General features: G+C 46.6%; 1 protein-coding gene and 1 long non-coding RNA gene across 2 annotated transcripts; one reads left to right on the top strand and one right to left on the bottom strand.

The window, feature by feature from the left end:
* Positions 1–285: 285 nt before the first annotated feature.
* LOC128402649 (uncharacterized) lies at positions 286–3481 on the top strand. Its single transcript, XR_008327758.1, has 4 exons — positions 286–756; positions 845–1156; positions 1477–1581; positions 2261–3481. It is a non-coding gene; the product is annotated as an uncharacterized LOC128402649 (long non-coding RNA).
* Positions 3482–5966: 2485 nt separating this feature from the next.
* Positions 5967–21854, bottom strand: MDH2 (malate dehydrogenase 2). The gene is made up of 9 exons (XM_053366946.1): positions 21678–21854; positions 16553–16721; positions 13943–14026; positions 12006–12115; positions 11716–11841; positions 9397–9474; positions 8285–8384; positions 6883–7034; positions 5967–6285 (listed from the first exon to the last, which is right to left on the bottom strand). The coding sequence occupies exons 1-9, from the start codon at positions 21741–21743 to the stop codon at positions 6154–6156; spliced, it is 1017 nt and encodes a 338-aa protein (XP_053222921.1). The 5' UTR covers positions 21744–21854; the 3' UTR covers positions 5967–6153.
* Between the last annotated feature and the right edge of the window lie 330 nt (positions 21855–22184).

The following is a 22184-nucleotide window of genomic DNA, read 5'->3' on the forward strand; positions in this document are numbered from 1 at the left end:
AGGCCTGGTTGGGGGGGTGACTACACAGGCTTAGGTGGGGTCACCCATCCTCACCTCCTTCAGTAGCGCAGAGCTCTGGGATAAGCTTGGTGTGGGGAACAGCGGTCGCCAATGATAAGAAGCTGAGGGAACTGGCTGCCAGCAGCATATCTTCGCTGCTGGCTTATGCCAAAAGGTTCCCTGACCTCAAAGTAAGCAGCTCACTTTTGTTTACTCATTTCTTTGAATACTTCTACCCCCGCCCTCCAAGAGGCTCCCAAAGCAACTAATGCAAATAATGTGTGCCCCTGGAGTGTCAGGATGATGCCAGAGGCATGTCCGGCCCTCTTCCCTGGTGCTGCCCTTCCACCTCTGCCCAGGAGGCTGCAGGGCCCATGGAGGTCCTCTGGGGCAAGGGATTGGGCCCAAGCCTGAGGGAGACCAGTCTTTCCTGGCTTGGGCCTGCTTGTGGGCCCTCTTGCACCTTTTAATGGTGGGTTTTGTAGTGTCACAAAAGGCGTCTCATCCAGCTTTCTCTTTCCTCTGCAGAAGACAATAGCCCGACACAGGTCCCGTGTTCAGCCAGCACCTGAGGAAGGTAAACGAATCTCCACACCTTGAGTATGCAGAGTGTGTCCACGGAGCTGACATTTCACTTATTAGCTTCATTGTTTGTGCCGAAAAAGACATCCCAGGCCTTCTTGCTGTGTTTGCTGTGCCTTGCAGGCCTTTTCCACTTGGCCTGAAAAGGCAGGGCCCTGACTGACGCCAGCTGAGGTGACTGAACCCTTGGGTTTGGGTATTGTTTAGTGGGTTTTGTTGAGAGGGCTGCTAATTCAAATCTCTCTTTTTCATTCTCTTCCAGATGACATAATTATTGAAGATCTGTAGGGTTTCCGGTTCTGGTCTCTGCCATGGTAACGTCTCCCCATTCTGGGACCAGACTCAGACAGAGGGGAGGGGGGTTACCTGAGGCTGTAAAACCCTCCGAAAACCCCTAAAGCCAGTTGGGGGACAAGGGCACCTGTGGATGTCTTTGTGCCTGTTCCTGCTGCTGAAGAAGCAAGGGGGTTAAGATGCTGTGTCTCAAGCCCTCCGCCGCTGAGGCAGTCTCCAAGTCCGCCATTGCAAGAGGCAGAGCTCCTTCACAATTTGGAATATTGGATCAAAATTAAAGGTGCCTCCAGAGATGTGGACAGTGAGCTGTAATCTGAATGAGACTATCGAGATTGAGGGATGAAATGTGAGGGTCCTGCCTTGATTAAAACTGGAGAGAAGAGAGGAGAACTTTTTATTATTAATTTTATTATTATTATTTAAAGTCAGTGAGGCCCTGTATGATGGCAGTCTGGTGCTGCTACTGAATGTTTAAGTGTCCTGATGGCCTCAGGGGTTGTTAAGGACTTCAAGAAACTCCATTGGGGCAGGCAGGGGGGCAGTGCTTGGCATCTTTGGCTCAAACTGGCCCCCTGACTGAGGTGCTCTTTCCTCCCGCAGGACCTCAGACGTTACGCAGCCGCCAATGGTAAGAAGCTGAGGGAACTGGCGGCCAGCAGCGTATCTTCGCTGCTGGCCTATGCCAAAAGGTTCCCCAACCTCAAAGTAAGTAGCTCACTTTTGTTTACTTGTTTCTTTGAATACTTCCACTGGCGCTCTGCTCCAATGTCCTAACCCCCTCAGGTAGAAAGGAATGCAAAGAGATAACGCGCAGCGGTGTGTTGCTTAGAAAGAGTCCTTTGTTTTGAGACTAATGAATGGGTAATGAAGGAAATACCATACATGGTATAATTAGTATTATGTTGTAACTTCAGTTTGGAGGAACTTTATGCATATGTATTGCTTTAACAGATAACAGCTACGTATATTAAGGAGGCCCCACCCTTTTGGGGCTTGCTCAGCTTTTGGAGAGTAACCCACTGAGCCTTTATCACTAGCAATAAACACCCTTTGCTTTCTCACTGCTGCGTGGAGATTTCCTTTAGCCTCAAACGTTGATTTTTGCAACACCACCTCCACCCTCCAGGAGGCTCCCAAAGCAACTGATGCAAATAATGTGGCGTGTGTCCCTGGGGTGTCAGGATGATGCCAGAGGCATGTAGTGCTGCCCTTCCACCTCTGCCCAGGAGGCTGCAGGGCCTCTGGGGCAAGGGATTGGGCCCAAGCCTGAGGGAGGCCAGTCTTTCCTGGCTTGGGCCTGCTTGTGGGCCCTCTTGCACCTGTTAATGGTGGGTTTTGTAGTGTCACAAAAGACATCTGATCCAGCTTTCTCTTTCCTCTGCAGAAGGCAATAGTCCAATGACAGCTGTCATGTATGTGGCCAGCACCCGAAGAAGGTAACCGAGTCTCCACACCTTGGGGATGCAGAGTGTGTCCACGGAGCTGACTTTTCACTTATTAGCTTTATTGTTCGACATCCCAGGCCTTCTTGCAGTGTTTTCTGTGCCTTGCAGGCCTTTTCCACTTGGCCTGAGAAGGCAGGGCCCTGACTGACTCCAGCTACAAAAATGGGGTCTCTCCCATTCTGGGACCAGACTCAGACGGAGGGGAGGGGGTTAACTGAGGCTGTAAAACCCTCCGAAAACCCATGAATGCAGTTGGGTGACAAGGGCACCTGTGAATGTCTTTGTGCCTGTTCCTGCTGCTGAAGAAGCAAGGAGGTTAAGATGCTGTGTCTCAAGCCCTTCGCCGCTGAGGCAGTCTCCAAGTCCGCCATTGCAAGACACAGAGCTCCTTCACAATTAGGAATATTGGATCAAAATTAAAGGTGCCTCCAGAGATGTGGACAGGGAGGTGTAATCTGAATGAGACTATCGAGATTGAGGGATGAAATTTGAGGGTCCTACCTTGATTAAAAATGGAGAATTATTAATTTTATTATTATTATTTAAAGTCTGCAAGGGCTTAACACCTACCCCATCTGGATTAAAGAAATGGAAGTATCACAAGTGAGGTCTGTTAAAGGACAGCTGGAAGTTTGTGAAATGCTTGAAATTCCTTTTCTAAAATGGATTGCAGACTAAGAGAGGACCGGACATAAATTTCCATCTTAGTGAACTGTGCTGATATCAGACTATAGACATTACAATAGACTATAAGTGATGAGAGGGGAACCGTTATCTGGAAAATAAAGAAAATTGTACAGGAAGATTTTTGGATAAATGGATCTGGTATGCTAGCAGGTTTTAAGGTTAACTGTCAGGAAAACAAAGCGAGAGCCAAAGACTGATGGAGAAAACTGGATTTAAAAGTAAAAAAAAAAAGTATTTAAGTTTTATTGTATGAACTGTATGTTATTTCAAAATCATTTTGTTAAGACATGGATGGAAATCCAAAAGGATATGTTATGATGGGAAAACTAAAACTGTCCTTGCTGGGTAGAATTTCTATGATAAAGATTATACTTTCTCCCTCCCGGTTATTAAGGAAATTCAGGCAACTGTTCCCAGAGTGGTTTAATTATCAATCCCTCCTCCCAGGGAATTGTAGCTCTGTGTGGAGAGTATAAGGTAAAGGTAAAGGTACCCCTGCCCGTACGGGCCAGTCTTGCCAGACTCTAGGGTTGTGCGCCCATCTCACTCTATAGGCCGGAGGGCCAGCGCTGTCCGCAGACACTTCCGGGTCACGTGGCCAGCGTGACAAGCTGCATCTGGCGAGCCAGCGCAGCACACGGAACGCTGTTTACCTTCCCGCTAGTAAGCGGTCCCTATTTATCTACTTGCACCTGGGGGTGCTTTCGAACTGCTAGGTTGGCAGGCGCTAGGACCGAGCAGCGGGAGCGCACCCCGCCACGGGGATTCGAACCGCCGACCTTTCGATCGGCAAGTCCTAGGCGCTGAGGCTTTAACCCACAGCGCCACCCGCGTGGAGAGTATAGGGTTCTCCTAACAACTCTTGGCACCCTTAACAAACTACAGGTCCCAGAATTATTTGCGTGGAGCGGTGACTGTTGAAAGTGGTATCCTGGAGCTTTAAATGCAGGGTGTGAATGAGGCCTCAGAATCTGTACACTCTAGTAACTGCCAAACCGATTTCAGTGTTTTAGAAAGCCCCTGTTCCCCTTTATCTCCGCCTTTTCTTCTTGGTGCTTCCCAAATAGACGTTATTAAGCAGATACAAGTCTCATGCTTCTCCAGTCTGTTACAGGTTTATGATTTTGTCTCAGCCTCCTCTGGGGGACTGCTTCTTGCCAGCCAAAGGGACTCTGATTGATGGCAGTCGAGAATATTTTATGCTTGGTGAATGGCAGGGAAGGCTGCTGTAGAGTTGGGCATCTTCCCACCTGCCCTGCCCTGCATCACTGACACCAACCAGGAAGAAATGGAGAAAAAGCGAGATTGTCCTTCCTCGGTGACTTCTCTCCTGCTGAGTTAGGCACGAGGGCATGGCAAACATCTGAGAGGCTGGCACACAGAAAACGGAGGCTTCTGAGGCTGGTGTCAGGGTTGGGCATCTGCTGAAGTGTGGGTCTCCGTAGGCCGACTCCTGCAGCATCTACTTCTCATCCTTGTTGTTCCTGCCTGTCTACTGTGTCCAGGAACACATTAAGAGCCTGCCTGCTGAATCAGACCAATCCCCCATCTCTGGTCCAGCATCCTGCTCTCTCTGTGTTAACTGATATGTCTACCCTGGTAAGGAGACTGAGAGGAGGTATGAGAGCCATCTTCAAATATCGTAAGGGCCATCACATGGAAGATATAGCAAGCTTGTTTTCTCCTGCTCCGGAGGGTAGGACCTGAACCAATGGCTTCAAGCTACAGAGAGATTCCAACCATCAGGAAGAGCTTTCTGACAGCAGAACAGACTCTCCTTCCTTGGAGGTTTTTAAGCAGAGGTTGGATGGCCATCTCACATGTATGATCTAGTTGAGATTCCTGCACTGGAGGTTGGACTAGATGACCCTCAGGGTCTCCTTCCAACTCTACAATTCTATAAACCTCAGAATGTATTATAAATTGGTATCGCAGTGGCTTTATGAAGTGACGAAGGTCTTAGTATCTCACTGCCGAATTTCAACCACCATATAAAACAAGCAGGGAAAGAATCTGCATTCCAGGGACAGCATGACACCTACAGGCAGAACCAACAGATTCAGGGTGCTGGAGGAAGTATTTGCAGACTAGTCCCCTCCAAGCTGCTGGTGGTCACAACTTTACAGACCCTGCCCCCTCCAGTAAAACTCCTTGAATATACATGAGCCCAGAAGGGAAAGTGTTTTGCTATCTTGTCAGACATGTTCCATGTGTTAAGTATTCAAACATCCAGCCTTTCTACCTTTACCCTGTACAACAAACTGCCAGACCCTCCAAGTGTCCCTATTTTCCAGGGATGTCCATAATTTTGAGAAGACATCCCAGTTTCTGATTTGTTCCCGGAATGTCCCACTTTTCCTTAGAATGTCCCTATTTTCATTGGAGAAATGTTGGAGGCTATGGAGTTTTCTGACCCTCGAGCCGTCTGAAGACAATTCTGTTTAAGGAAGTTTTTTTAATGTTTAATGTTTTATTATTGTTTTTATACATGTTGGAATCTGCCCAGAGTGGCTGGGGCAACCTAGTAAGGTATGTGAGGTATAAATAGTAAGATTATCGTTATTGAATGTGACGTCTCTATTTTCATTAGAGAAATGTTGGTGGAGGCTATGTACTGCTCTATCAGGCACGGGGAACCTGATTCCCATCAAGAGGAGTATGGGCAGAAACATCAGATGGGCCATATGTCTCCACCACAGGGCTGAAAGCATAACAATCTGCTTACACAAAAACAAACCCACCAACCACCTCAACATCTGCCCAAAGAGGTATGTGGGGATAACCCTACTACGACCCCAAAACTTCCTTGTGGAAAAGCTCTCGAGTCTCAAAGCACTGATCTTGGAGTGCCTCTTTTAGGGAACAGGCCCAGATAGACACAAACACATGCATGTGAACACATGCACACACACACACTCAGATCACCACACACTGGTTACACCCAGGGAACACATTGGGGAAAAATAAACAGGTTGTTTTTTAATTGTGGAACGGAATTCCAATCAACAGATTTATAGGGCAGGGCTAACATCAAGGCCTGGAAGCAGAACTCAATGCTTTGCTCCGGGTGCCTTTAAAGTGACATGATGCACCTTAAAATAAATTAAGGGGGCTGCAGTTCTCTTCTTTTGTCATCAACAGATCTTCACTTCATGCTCTTGGCAAATTCTTCCCCTTTCTTGATGGAAGCTTTCAGCTCCGAAACCGCCTCTGCCACCATCTTCTCTTCAAAAGGAGAAATCTTGCCAATGCCTAGGTTCTTCTCAATGCCGTTTTTCTAAAAGGGAAGGAAGGGGGAAGTGAGGGGTGGGGAGATTAGCACAATGAAGCAGACGCTAGAGAAACAAATGTTGCTTTAGCTGGAAAAGTCTCTGTTACAAAGGCCACATTCACACCACGTTTAAAACACTATGATGACAACTCCCATCAGCCCTAGCAAGAAAAACACATGGAGGTTGGAGAAGGCTTCCCTAAACTACGTAGGGCCGGGTAATGCTGAAGAACTCCTTTGCAAAATCTGCCTGGCATAAAACCCTTGCCATGAACTCTGCTCTCTCTGTCCAAGCAAGGTCACCCAGCCTGGCCCCAGAGGGATTTCAATGCCTGTTCACAACCCACTGCTTCCTTCTGGCATTGTCAAAGTTATTTCCCTCCTCTACCCTTTTTCCTTCCACTCCCCCTTCCTCCAGTTTGGGTATCTTGTCTTTTTAGGTTTATGAGCCTGAGACGAAGGCTTCTCCAATGCAATGCCAGTGACAGGCATATGCCTGAAAAAAATGGGTGAAAAAGATGAGGCAGAATTCGAGAATCAAGTGGTTGGAAGGTGGTCTACACATATATGCAAATAGACACAAGTGTCACCACAGCTCCGTACCCCAAACAGCAGTGGCGTGGAGAAATATGGGCACTCGGTTTCCTCTGACCGGACGAAAGAGCACTCGATGACCCCCTCCTTCCCATTCATCGCATCCAGGACGGAGAAAACAAACCGGGCACCAGCATAAGCCATAGAGAGCGTGGCTGATCCTGTTGGGGGAAATGGGAAAAGATTCAACAGCGTGGAGGAACACAGACAAGGGGTCTACCTACCTAACGTGCCAGCACAATTCTGAAGCCATCATCCGGAGTGATGTGGGAAATGTTCCAGTGGTGAATCCTGCCCCCCACAGGCCAACTGTTTCCCCAAAAGGAATACAGCAAAAGCTTCCCAGCACACAGCATGCCTCAAAAGATGTATGCTGGTGCAGCCTACTAGCTAACAACATGAGCTAATAATCAAGGGGTCCTGCATTTGAATCTCACTTTTGCTATGGACCAGCTATTCTCTCTCAGCCTCAGCTGCCCATCTGTAACAGCTGACATGGTGCCCTCTAGATATCATTTTTTTACTCCTAATGCCTACCAGCCCCAACCACTGACCGCATTGGGTGGGGTTGATGGGAGTTGAGAGTCTAACAACATCTGGACGGCACCACATTGGGTACCCCGGTCTGCAATACAAGGACAGTAATACTCCCTCACGTAACAGGGTTGCTTTAAGAGAAAGCAGAAAAACATCTGTGGCCCTTGTCTAGATGTGGCTGGACTCCCAACTCCCAGCAGTATGGTCAATAGCCACGGATTATTTTTTTGGGGGGGGGTGTTACAGTCTGATAACACCTGGAGGACCACAGGTTACCCACCCCCGCTTTAAAGATTGCAAAATAATGAATTCATCTGCAGCAATGGGAGATGAACTCATCAGCTGAACAACATAGGTAAAGGTAAAGGTACCCCTGCCCGTACGGGCCAGTCTTGACAGACTCTGGGGTTGTGCGCCCATCTCACTTAAGAGGCCAGGGGCCAGCGCTGTCCGCAGACACTTCCGGGTCACTGCACCACTTTGTCTCTCAGGAAGAATATGAAGGCGGCTGGTGGGGCGGACCAGCCTAAACTCTATCCACTGGTCAGAGAAAGAAACTGTAGGGACCTTGCTCCCACTGGCCCCGCCACAAAGAACACTCCCAGCTGCCAGCTATTCTGGGAATGCAGAGCTGAAGGGAAGCTCAACACTCTCGCCTCAGCTGGAGCATTTTCACCTGCTTCCTTTGTGGTTGCTGGGCTGGGAGAGAGGTCAGTCCAACTGGACAAGAAGCGCCGGCAAAACACCTGGTGAGGAAGGGGCACAAGGGGGAAGTCTGCAGCAGATAACTCACTAAGCTCCGCTGGTAACACTGCCCCACTTAAGGATACTACATGGGAATCCAGAGGTGGAACGTTCCCATGAGTCAACCTACCTGCACCTGCTTTTGCCTTGACAACCTCAGTCCCAGCCTCCTGAATCCTTCCAGTAAGGGCTGTCAACTGGTCCTGAGGGAAATCTACTTTGGGCGTACACTGTAAGAGGGGGAGGAATAGATTTATGATTCAGCCATGTATGAGTCATATATTAAGTTTTGTTTATTTTATTAAAATTATTTTAACGAGTGTTACATGTACCCTGCTGAAGCACTTATAAGATTAAGGGTTGTATCCAACATGTGTCACATTCAGAGGAGACCCACTGAAATTAAATAACATAACTCAGGTTTGCCGGTATCAATGGGTTGACTCCCAAGTTGGCTGGATACAACAACATGGGTGGGGAATTTTTAGCCTGCAGGTTGAATGAGGCTTGACAGAGATTCCTATCTGGCCCACAAGGGTGTTTCCTCCAAATCACACTCACTTGTCCCCATGGGGAAATCAGTAGCACACCCAACCCTTGCAGGAAGTAGAGCCTGAAGGAAGTGCCTATCAGCTGACAGCCACTGACTTCAAGCTTCTGGCATCAACTGCGTCACTGAACTCCCCACACAGAATTTTGTCATCAGTCGATCAGGAGAATTTTAAAGTGCAAGAACAAAAGAGCCTGCTGGAGCACACCAAAGGTCCAGCTAGTCTAGCACCCTGTTCTCAGTGTGGCCAAACAGCTGGGAAACCAGCAAGCAGGATCCAAGCGCAAGAGCACTCTCCCCTTCCTGTGGTTTCCAGAAACTGCTATTCAGAAGCATGGCGGCCTCCAACTGTGGAGGCAAAGCATAGTCATCAAGGCTAGTAGCCATCAATAGCCCTCTCCTCCATGAATTTATCCAATTCTCTTTTAAAGCCATCCAAGTAGCCATCACTGCCTCCTGTGCAAGCCCCCTCTGAACTCACTATCGCATGCTCTAAGATGAGACTGTAGGGCTTTCAGTCTCTCTTTCCAATTAGTCACATAAGCCTTTCTCTTCCCATTCATAGCCAAACTCTCCTGGAAGGCTCTGCAAATATACTTCCGATAACAGACACTTTCCTCACATATACACACACAGGCAACTTTTCCAGAGCTATCATGAAACTCTGGAACAGTTAGGACTCTAACACAGACCTGAGAAATCAGAGGGATGATAGTCTTTCCTGCATGGCCGCCGATCACAGGAACGTTTACACGAGCTGGATCCAAGCCCTGTGGAAGAAAGGCAGGTTTCAGCAAGAATCTGTAGTCAACATCTGCAGCAAGCTGGATGGGCTCATTGAGAAGAAGGAATTGGCACACTGTCTCTGCTACAATTAGCAGCAATCATATGAACTTAAAAGGCCAGCAGACCCAACCATATTGCAAGTACACCAGCCCTTTAAACTTGTGCCTACCGATGGGCTGGTAGCCAGACAGGCTGGTATCAGTTTAAGGACTGATAAAGGCCACGATAACACCATACATTTAAAGCACTATGACCACCATGGCTTCCCTCAAAGATTTCTGGGAGCTGTAGGGCTTTTTTGAGGTTGACGAGAATTGTTATGGAAACTCCTATTCCCCTCACAGAGCTAAACTTCCCAGTGGTTTAAAAGCCCGTCCTCTTCCAATGGAACTCTGGGAATTGTAGTCTGAGAAGAGAAATAGGGAGCCTCCTAACAACAGTCAGCACCATTAAAAAACTACATCTGTCAGGATTCCTTGGGGGAGGTCATGCTGGCTTAAAGTGGTATCACGGTGCTTTACATATATGGTGTGAACACAACCAAAGATTGGTACATCTACTTCCAATCTGGAAATGATCTGATGCATGTTGTTGTTGTTATTATTAAAGTGTAAAACTGAACTGTTGAATTGAAAGGAAGGTTCTGGGCACCAATCCCCAAAATAAATGTATTATGTACTTTTGCATGATGGAACTTACTTTTCTTTTAAAAAAAATTTTTTTTAAAGATATGTGCATGCTCTTTGCACCTGCAGATGGATTGCGATGATACCGAACCAATATTCCCAAGATCCCAACTTTCATTTTATGATTGGGGGGTTGGGGTGGGGTGGAGGAGTTAAATTAGTGGGAAATGTCCAGTTAAGACTTGGGGCCTTCCAGGGTGTGATAAGAAGTGAGACTCTAGCACCTCTGCCATTCTGTCTCTCCTAATTCCCATGCCTATCTTCCCTTTCCAAAAAGAAGTGGTAAAAGGTAAAAACCTTTGTAAGGTATAGAGATATTCAATTTAATTTGCAAAATGCAAATGAACTGCAGGTGGGGGCAGAACGGAAACATCAAGGTAACCCAACACTGCAACCTTGAGAAAAAGCAGGTATTTAAAGTGCCCTGGCTGCAAAAGAGCAATGAGCACAGATTTGAGAGGCCTGATTTCTGGAAATACAGCTGAGCACTTGAACCCACAATCTGTGCAACTGAACTGCGCTCAGAGGTTCTTCGGCCACCGCTTCTTCCCAACCCCAAGAGCGGGCTAATAATATGCGGAAGATAGATCTGGAAATGTTTTGGCCTGCAGCCGAAGTGCAAAGGAGTAGATTAAAACCACATCATGGGATTTCTATTTATTATCCCTGCAACCTTATGCCAAGGTGAAGGGAGGACATGCTGTTCTGTTTCAGTGGACAGCAGCTGGCCAGAGATCAGTTTTTCTTTGGCCAAGTACAATAGGCCTTCCATGTCTTTCACAAAGTGTGCCTAGCTGGCAAAGAGATCACAGGGTGTTGAAACGTCAAGCTGCCTTCTGCTTTGTGACTGGACAGGCAGAGAACAGGACCCACAGAGTCTACGGAGGTTAGGGCGTTGATCATCCTGGCAGACCTTGAGGCAGCAACCAGGCTGTTGAACACCAAGCCACCCAAGTAACAGCTAATGTGTCACCCACGGCAGGGTGTCTGCCACCCAGTCAACAGACTGCTGCGTATGGCAGCTTGTAATTTTTATAGGTTTGATTCAGCCCTCTGTAGTTGCAGAGGAAAGATTAAAGGGCACAAGGAATCCAGCTGTTGTTCAACAATATCCAGAGGGCACCACATTGGCTGCCCCTGCTTAGGTGCAATATGATTTGCCCTCTCGACTGGCTACTTCCTCCTGCAGCTGCTACTTTCTGAACCAGGATTCTGTTCACAGTCCCTTGTTTAGATTATCAACATGCTGGAAGACAAGTCCCAAATCTGCACTCAGTTTGTAGCATTAAACACTGGCTTAAGAAAATTAAAATCCAGGTACCTTTTCTACAGTAGAGCCATTTCTGGCCGGGGTGGAGGCAGCTCAAGGACTTGGGCTTATGAAAGGACAGAGCCAAAAATTCATTTTCTAACTGGGCCTGTACCACAGACAGGAATCTGGGGAAGTCCCATCACCACAAATCCTTATGCTACAGTGAGACCTAAGGACATTAATGGAGTCCTGAATGCCAAATGTGAGCCCAGACTGCAACAACATACCTTCAGTTCAGCCACAAAAGTGTTTGCTCGGACAATGTCCAGTGTTGTGACGCCGAAAATTTTGTTGGGGTTGTATACCCCATGCTTCTTAAAGACCTCAGAAGTAATTGGGATGGTAGAATTGACCTGAAAGCAAAAAGAAAAATTCTTTGCCCCTTCAAATGCACAAAAGCTCCCTCTATATCAGGGGAGAAGGGAGAAAAAGGCACACACCTGTTTCCCAATCCGGCTACTGTCAGACACACTACACTCCTTTACTCACAGGCAAAGGGAGGCTGGAATTTGCTTACCGGATTTGCGATCACACAGATCATGGCTTCAGGGCAGTGCTGGGCACAAGCAGCTGCCAGGTTAGCAACAATGGTGGCATTCGTGTTGAAAAGGTCATCGCGGGTCATGCCTACAGAGCACAGTGGAGAAACTTATTAGCTGCATTCCAGTATCTATCTAACCCCCACTCAGATGAAGAGAAATCACATCATAGGTACACTCATAGGTAAGTCCCCAGCTGGGCACTACACACCAGAGGCAGAGGACCTGGGGGTCTTTGGGATGAATGCGGCCCTCCATATCTCTCTGGGCCTCAGGGCACTCCCTAGGCCATGCCTCTCTGCCCCTGCTACACACCCACCATGAGTGCCTTTGAACTGTGCTAATGCCTCTTACTTGCCTAGAAGGGCAATGGAGAGATGTGGAGACTTTTGCTTGGCTGGAATGTAGTCTACCACACCAAAGCAAGAGTTGTATATCCATTGCCCTGCCCATCACTGACTGGCAGAAGGCTGCCCATGAGGGAATGCAGTCCCTGGGCTGAAAAAGAGGCTCCACCTGTGCTGTCGACATACATGCCCCAGGAAAAGGCAGGTGCCTCCCTTGTCTGCAACCCCACTGCACTTCAACCATCTCTGGTTGCCAGCATGGAACAGAGTAGGCTGAAGCACCCCCTCTGGCAGCAGCAGGCAGCGAAAATTTCGGCTCTTCCTGATCCCCTCCAGAGTGGAGGGAGGAATAACGCCCCTGGTGGCAACCTCACACTGAGTGCTCCAAGTACCTCTGAGGCCCAGTGTAATTGTGCAAGCTGAGTTGAATTTCAGGATTCAGCTGCATTGCACTGAACCACTTTGAATGCCAAACAAAGAATGCCTCCCCCAAAGCTGACAAAAGAGCAGGGTCTCTCCCCAAGGCCTCACGCTGATTTCGCCCTCTGGTTTAAGAAGAGGGCAGGAGCTCTTGACAAATTTAAATTAAAAGGCATGGTTGCCAGAAGTTGGCAAGTGTGTCTGTGGATGCCTGCAGCACTGGGTAGCCCATGAGCCAAGTTCTCAAGTGTCAGATGGAGACAGTGGCAGGAGGCACAACCAGTGGGTATTTCAAGAAAAAACGGACTTTGCACTGCCTAAAAGGGCTCCAGCCTACCTCTCTCCTCCCCCCAAACATTCTTGGACTGTGGGGATTAGAAGCACTGAAGGTCTGCAGGAAGGAATTCAAGTCAGCAAATGTTGGACAAGGCAGCAAATTATGGGGACATAGGAAACTGCCTTACACAGAGAGCTGAACCAAAGGTCAGTCTAGCTCAGTGTTATCTACACCTTGACTAGTGGTTTCTAGAGTTTCAGGCATCGATCTCTCCTAGTCCTAGATATGCCAAGGATTGAACAATGGCCCTTCTGCAGTCAAAGTAGGTGCTCTACCACTGAGCTATGGGCCTTCCTATGGCAAGAAGCCTGGAGAATAGAGAGGGAGTAAAATATTACAAGTTATTTTAAGTTTGCTGAGCTTTCTCCTCAGGCCATTCTGCTGCCAACTGCCCTGTGGGAAGACTCCCAGTTACGGTCTATGCATGCTGACATTGTTTACTGTGGTTTCTAAAAATGCAGTTTAATGTTTCCCGTAAGCTGCCTCAGAAAGCAGGATATAAATAATAGTACACAATAAATAAAAATAAAATACAAGGTGTCAAGCGCTTTATTCCAGCTTCACTGAAGAGCCACCAAGAGAAGACTTATGCACAGCCCTTTGAGTCTAATAGAAGCTCAAGCATGAACTGTTTTGATCATTGGCCTACAAGGGGAGGCAGAGGTACGAGTTGTCCCGGAATACTATACCTATTTCTCAGGCACAAAGTTGAGTGCCTCAACAGGGGCACCGGGAGATGCCAGGTGCGCTCACCCAACAATCCCACATGACTTGGCATTCCTTTAGAATTTCCGTAGATTAAAAGACTTACCCGGCTTTCTAGGAACACCAGCTGGAATAACAACAACTTCGCAGCCCTTCAGAGACTCTGGCAACTGCTCAGGTCCTAGGTAACCTGAAGTGGAAAAAAAAAGATAGAGCTGCATTTACACTTTTCTATTGGCAGATCATTCATCCAGATGAACTCAACATGCTGAATTATGTGTGTGTGCAGGAACTGAAGGCACATTTAGACCACGACATGAGCGGTGCTTAGGAATTTGCTGTTGGTGAACCTAATTTTTTCTATTGTATATTTTAAAAGTAGCATCCTGAAGCACTATTCCATTGCATCAAGATGCAGCACCTTGCAGCTTCCAGTTAATACTTACCACATTTCTATACCACCCTTCATCTAAACAGATTTTGCCAATATAGACAATACATTAACTAAAACCCAACACATCATTTATAATTAAAACTTAAGACAACGCACACTAACATCAGGAATCAACATTGAAATATTCACCCTGAAGATTACACAAATTAAAATATCTGGATAAATAAAAATGTCTTAACCTTCATCTTAAGACACGGGCAGGCCAAGATGCCTCTTCAGGTAAGTGGGTTCCAAACCGTTTATGGCTTTATTAACAGCACTATGCACTGATCCTCAATGGGGCACAAATATAGGCAGATTAAGAGCTTCATGGAGCAGGAGCAGCAGATAGCATGTCAAGCAAACTAGCTAGCCAAGCTCACTTACTCAAATTGGGAAGGCATATTCAAACGGGGGTGGGGGGGGGAATCTACACACAGAGCTCTGAGCTGAGCAAGCTCAAGCACCAACCAATAGAAGCGTCTCAATAAGCTTTATATTATTTTTAATTAAACCTGCAGTTGAGTGTGACTGAAGCTTTGTCCTTCTCAACACAGAGATAGGGTTACTGTGGAGGACAAACAAAGGGCCACCCTTTGCTGCTTGCTCAATTCACAGTGTGGGATACTGCAAATGGGAATGTGTTTCTCTCTAGGCAACTTTCCAACAGCGAAAGAGGAACTCATGAAGAGATTCATAGCCACTGCAGCCGCACACACACAAACTTGCATTTCTTACAATGTCCTCCAGTAATAAGAGGGCAGAGGTAGATCAGGAGAGATAGATAAGTAGAGATTCTCTGTCACTGTAGTTCCACCTCCCACCAACGATCACGGTGGGAAATGGAAGGATGAGGCCAAAGCTTCAACTCTGCTAACAGCCACAACACAAAAAAGGAACCACCCTGCTCTCCCTTGTTCTACACTCCAGAGCATTCATGGGTTTGCACTTTAGCACACAGATATGCCTTTGCAATAAACACAAATCACACTGATGCCACATCACCAGCCTGAATACCCTTTGTCCAACCGCAATTATGACAAGCATCTCCACCTTTTCCAAAGCAGAGAAGAACAGGAACTTTTCCAAGACCTCACACACACTTTTCCACTGGGCAAGTACATTTATAGGAAGCCTGTAGTGGTAGGTAGCCCAAGACTTTTCTAGTTTTTTCAGCACAGCAACCAGCCCATTCTGCAAACAATTTGACTCTGTGTGCAAAGCTCTGAAAAACCTTGTGGGGATAGATTAGATCTACCACATTTGTCTGCCTTTGGATGACACAATAAGCAGCAAGATGACACAACCCAAAACAGAAGCAAATGCTTCTTAATCCCTTTCTACAGCCACACCAGAGAAGTGCCCAAGCCAATGGCTCACTGCAGCTCATTCTTGCAATGCTAAACTATGGTTTAGTGTAGGGGTGGGGAACATTTCTCAGTCTAAAGTCCATATTTGGTCCCACCTGGCTGTGCTCACCTGGGTACTGGGTGCAGCACCAGGGCAGACTTGAGGGTTGGAGAAGGGGAGTTTCTGTATATAGAAATTCTCTCCCCCTCCAGGCTCTCTGTCCAGTTTTGCTGGGTGGTGAGAATCTAAAGTGTGTATTCCTTGCATTGGGCAATACGCTGATGACACACAGCTCTACGTCTCCTTTATATCAGCAGGTGTGGCGGTGGATGTGCTAGACTGTTGTCTTGCTTCAGTAATGGACTGGATGAAAGCCAACAAACTGAAGCTCAATCCAGATAAGACTGAGGCACAGTTAGTGGGCGGTTCCCTAGACCGGATGGATGGGAGGTTGGCTATGAATCAGAGGTGGGAACCCAGGATCCTCTAGTTGCTGCTGTACTACAAAGTCCCATCAATTTCTGACCACTAGCCATAGTGGCTATGGCACTGGGAGTTCAAGTTAATCCACATCTGGTGGGCCACAGGTTCCCTGCTCCTGTTATGAATATTACAATCATTTAGAGAAAGCAATGGACTGGATAACCTGAAGCTGATTCCAGATAAGAATGAAACACGGTTAGTGGGTGGTTCCCTGGAACGGATGTACCCGCATAGGGGTACTTCTGAATCCATCAATGTTGCTTGAGGCTCAGGTGGCACGAAGCGCCTTGTCAGCTTCGGCTAGTGGCCCAGCTCACTCTAGTTCTGGGGAACACATATCCATTATGGGTTCTTACAACCAACTACATCTATAAATGTCGTGGATTAGGAGCACACAAATTATATATGAACACAAAGCACTAGGCCAGAAGTTTAACCGGCAACTCATACCTTTCACTTCAGCTCTCGTTTCGATGTGGCTGAGGTCAGCTGCTACACCAGGAGTGTGAGCAATATCATAGAGGTTGAGACGACTGATTAAGGGGCTGTTCTTCAGTAGGAGAGAGAGAGGTTGGCCAATCCCACCAGAAGCACCAAGCACGGCCACCTTAGCATTGTTCTAAGAGCAAGCAAAGAGAAGAAAATGATTTAAAATGGAATATTCTTAGGCACTAACCAGAAGTGGTCAAGTGATGCTCTTGTGCAGAGCTTCCCAAAGCTTTACATGGTCACATCACATCCTTCATCATAACATGAAGAACATCTGAAGTTTGCATGACAGCCTGGATGCCCTGCGCTGGCTGTAGTGCAAACCTTCTGGAGGGTACCAGCTTGGCAAACGCTGCCATATAGCATAAGTCCAAATCTTGCTTCATCACCCAACAGTTCCTGTCTCACTTCTGGAAACACAAAACAGTACCCCGGTTGCCCCAAACACCAGAGGTCTAAGTATTTTCCCCATCCAAGGAAGAGTTTTTGAACATGCACCAGAGATCAGTATACAAATTACTTTATATGTTTATGGCAATAGCCAAAGAAATTGGTATTCTCTGGTTAGAATTTGTAACCTTCCTGGAACTAAAGATCTCAAATTTGAAAGAGCACCCTATATCCTATACAGGAGTTTCTGTAAAAAAAATTCTGCAGCTTACTAAATCACACTAAATCAAATCCTTCCTTAAGCCCCACTTTTTCAGGACAGACTCTGGCTTGGCTGGAAAGTGAGCACCAAACCCTTCTCCTTCATTTCTTTAAGAATTCCCCACTATATATTAGCAGTAATTGATTAGGGACCATAGGAGACTTGTAAATAGCTTTGCTGATAGCCAAGAGAGACTTCTGTCCTTTGGCCAAGGAGAAGTTAAGCCACTGCCAAGTTCTCCAATTACTTCCATGGCAGACTGATGCCGCTGACAGTGCAGTTTTGAAAGAAGGGAACTGCCAAGACTACTGAACCAAGCAAAGGTGATCCCAATGCCTGCATTACAGGTGGCTAATAGCCCAAGGAGGAAGAAAAGGAAAAACATTGATAATATTGGATGAACTGCTCCCCCTGCCTTTGGAGGCACTCTGACTTTGACCTCAGGGCTTTGAGACTCAAAATGGAGGATTTTTCAAGGTCAACAGGGACAAGAGGATTCACAGGCCAGATTAAAAAACTGGATAACTTTCTCAGGGCTTGTATTAACAATTGACAAGAAACAGAATAAAGCTGCCTGCCAAGTCACACATTTTATTCCTTAGGTGGAATGGTCTGGTGAACAGAAAGCCCTGTCTCATCAAGCCAGCTCACTGCACCCACAAAAGCTCTTGTCACAATAAGCTAGTTAGAGCAAGGATGGGCAACCTGCACCCCTGGCGTCTGTGTGTGTATGTGTGCGCAGGCAAGGAAGGAAAAATGAAGGGGAGAGAAAGCAGAGAGCAATAGAAAGAAGGGTTGGCACACAGTCCTTCCCCAATAGGTTGTCCCGTGGGAATGTAGCCTCTCCCCTGCCCAAAGTAAATGCTTAAAGAGACACAGTCATTGCTTTTCACCTCCAAAGATCTGCACATACTTTAACCCCCCCATTCTCCACTATTACTTCTAGAGTCCAGAAGACAGGAGGGGGGAATTTCAGTTTGAGCAAGGCAACCAGACACATAAAGCTGATGTGTATTTTAATCCATAATTTTAGCTTAGAATACAATTTTAAACTGTTGATATTATTCATTTTGCTTTTTATAAACTTGTATTTTAAATATTTTGGTTGACAATTTTAATGTGCATTTTATATTGTTTGCAAACCACCGAGAGATTTAATTTTCAGTTAAGCAGTATACAATTTTTGTTAAATAATTCAAAAAAGTGGCTCCAGGTTTTTAGAATATTTGGGTTTGCCCAGAAATGAAGCTTAGGCCCTCACTGGCGCAGATCAGACTGACTGGATGGACGACGAGTTTAGACTAGCATTTCAAATAGAGGACACTTAAGATACTAATATTTTACAGTGTCCCATTTACTGTTAAAATACGCTGAGGAAGCCTCCCCCTCTAATGAGCTTGAGCCCCATGCCACATTCTCAGCCAAACCAGGATAGCTTCCTGCTTATGTATCTTGATAAATGCAGCTGTGCAAAACTATTAGAATCATATAATTGTAGAGTTGGAAGGGACCCTGAGGATCTTCTAATCCAGCAATGCGGGAATCTCAACTAAAGCATCCATGACAGATGGTCAACCAACCTCTGCTTAAAAAACCTTCAATGAAGGAGAGCCACCGTCTTCATAGGAAGTCCATTCTCTTGTCAAACAGCTTTGAGTTCAAAGAGTTGCTAGACTTTTCCACAGCTCTAGCCACTGACCCATCCACAGGGGTAAAATATAGCCAGCTGCAACACAGCTCTTTGCTACATAGAACTGCCTTCATCCACAGCAGTTCCACCAGGCTACATCTGTGGGAAGCAAGGCAGCAATCCCACCACCACGACATGTGCCTGGAACCAGCTGCAATCTGGCTCCTGCCTCTCCTAGACCTGTATCATGCCATGTCTGGGGCTGACGGGGAGTTTTAGTCCAAAACACCTGGACAGAAGTAGGTTGGAGAAAGAAGACTCCCCTAAAGACACAAGCAGGGCAGCACAACAATAACGTTCCACCAATTGGCCAAAACATTCAAGGAAGCACTCCTGTGCAGTTTTTTTAGTACCGGTTCCACTGAAAATTCTGGACATCTCTAGTATTTGTGCTTCTTTGTTTTTTACTGGTTTATTGCGCTGATTTTATCCTATTAACTGTCTTGCTATTTTATAATGAAAGTCTGGCTACAAATCTTTGAATAAATAGAATTAAGCAGAGCAAATAGGGGAAAGTTGACAAAAAGCTACAGGCACGAGCAAAAGCCCTGCAAGTTGAAGGCCAGCAGTGAACTGAAGAGTAACAGATTGTATCTCCCACCTCCCTCCCTCTGCAAAGCACAGGAATTTAATGTAATCAGAGGCCACTGATATTGCAAAGCTTTCTGCAGCGAACACAGATGATTCAGAAGGGAGTGTTCTTGCCCCAGTGGGAAGTAGCGTCAATTGTGCAAGAACAGGAGAGCCCCAACCCTGAAAAGAAATGAGCAGAAATGTTACCGTTAATAGGTGGGAGTTGCAAAAGGCCCTGACTAGGAAGGGTAAAAGGTCTGTAAAGTAGCCAGGATGAAGGATGTCGCAAGACATTTGTACAAATTAAATGCGAGGCTTGAACTTGTTAATGAAGTGCTTTCCTGGCAAACAACCAAGAAGCAGAGCACTAATGAGGAACAAAGCCTAAAAAAAGTAATAGGATGAGAGTCCTTGTGTTATTCTGAGAGGCGCATCAAGCTAAAAGGAACTGGTCAGACAATGCCATGAAACTTTATTTATTGACCACAAGGTCATTTGCCATCAGGAACCTGCGCCTCCATCAACACACACCTCCAAGTCTTGCTGCTTCCATCCTGTACCCCCAAGAATGTGAGACTCATTTCCTCAGCAAACCTTCCAACCATGCTAGCCTGACTTGTGCTCCTCCATCACTAGTTTGAGTCTTCCCATGCCATTCTGGCACTGCCAATACAAGTTCCTCCACATCTCTTTTTCAATCTAGCCTCTGCTCAGTCATCTGCAAAAGGGTCATGCCATTCCTACCATCTGAATGGGATTTAAAATACAGTATTAGCCCAAATCTTTATCTGAACTGGCTTTTCACACCTTCCTGGGCTAATAGGCAGCTAGTCACACTAAGCAATTTACTGAAGATCCTTCCAGTGGACTTTTAACAAGCAGTTCTTTTCCCCCACTCCAAAAGCACATTCCTCAATTCCCCATAGAATTTACTCACAAAGACTTCTAGAGCCTTAGTCAAGAGACTGGACAGATCAGTTAAAAAACATTTTGGTCAACAAACAATGTTTGTCAGAGACCATAGATTCCTTCTGGAAGTAAAATTTATTTATTGCATTTATATCCCACCTTTTTTCTCCTAGGAGCTTGAGGTGTCATATATTGTTCTCCCTTTCTCAATTTAATTCCCACAAGAAGTCTGTAAGGTAGGTTAAGCCGAGAGGCAGTGACTGGCCCAAGGTCATGGCTGTGGAGATTTTAACCCCGGTCTCTCCCAGGTCCTGGTCTGACACTCTAACCACTACACCACACCGGCTCTTGGTGTGAATAAATAAAATAAATTATTTTAAAATGAATAAAGAAGACTACCACATTTATCAAGGAGATGACCAAAATAAGAAAAAATGTTTTAATTATAATGGTCTCATCCAGGACACACAGCTGTTTTTTATGCAACTTTTCTCCTTGCGGAGAGACACAATCAAGTAATAGCAAAGACTGCAAAATTCCCAGCAGCTGCTATTTAAAATAAGGAGCACCCATGGTGCTCTCTGAATCTTACCTTTGTATAATTCTTAATCTGAAAGCGTTACCTGCTCAGTTGTGTTTGTATATGCCAAATGCATTTTGCATATAAGCTGCAATGACTGTGAGATGCAGCAAATAAATGCCTATTAAGGCAAAATGCATCAGCTGCATATGCAGATGAATGGATTACACCTCCACTCAACATTAGGAAGTTTCTCTCTCATCTGCAAGTGTATGTGACTGAATGAATGAACCAACCCAGAGGGGAAAGATGAAGTCAGCTATAACCTCCAACGCTGAGCCAGTGTGGTGTTAAAGACCTGGGGGAGTCCAGTCCCTGCAGGAAGCTCTCTGGGTGACCTTGAAGGCCAGTCACTGCCTCCAAGCCTAACCTACCTCACAAGGTTGTTGTGAGGATGAAATGGAGAGGGAGGAGAACCATGTGCACCACCTCGAGCTCCTTGGCTTAAAATGCAGCAGAGTGATAATAAAAATAATCAAGTGGTAACAGCCGACCAGCCCTTGTAACCACGCGGGGTGCAGCGCCACCGAAACCTGGCTGCCTTGCACAGCGCCGAGCACAGAACACACGCATGCGCACTATCTCATTCAAGCAGGCCCAAGCCACGGCTACTCTCTGCCGCCGCTGCCTCGCCCCGTCAGGTAACCCTCGCGGGCCCCCGTCGCCTCCCCGCTTCAACTACCTGGGAGGAGGTGGCGAACCCTCTGCGGAGCGCGGCGGAGGCGGGCCGGGTAAGGCGGGAGAACATGGTCGTCGGCTGCGAACGGCGTGGGAAGAGTCGGCGGCTTCTTTCTCCTTCGGGAACGACCTCCAGGCAGCGAGGGCACCGCGAGACTTCGCCGTCGTTGTCTCGCGAGAGCTCGGTCTCTTGCCTCTTTGGCCTTTACGTTTCCACGCTCGCCGCGCCCACCCCGTTTAAGCCCCTCTCGCGTTTTCTCGCGATGCTTAACACACTGCCTCGCAAGCTATGTACCTATCTGGGAATTTGATTCATTTTTATATATTTTTTTAAAAAAACTATTTTTACACATTTTATATATGTGTTAATATAGTAATCAAAAATACATTTTGGCGTTGGTGGAAGAATCTTACACACATCCACACACACCTACCTACAGTGAGTTGCAAACTCAGAGTAAATACATTTAAATTAATGGATGCAATTCTAACCCCATTTTCATGGAAGTTA

This window comes from Podarcis raffonei, chromosome 15, assembly GCF_027172205.1.
Source record: "Podarcis raffonei isolate rPodRaf1 chromosome 15, rPodRaf1.pri, whole genome shotgun sequence".
Taxonomy (NCBI): domain Eukaryota; kingdom Metazoa; phylum Chordata; class Lepidosauria; order Squamata; family Lacertidae; genus Podarcis; species Podarcis raffonei.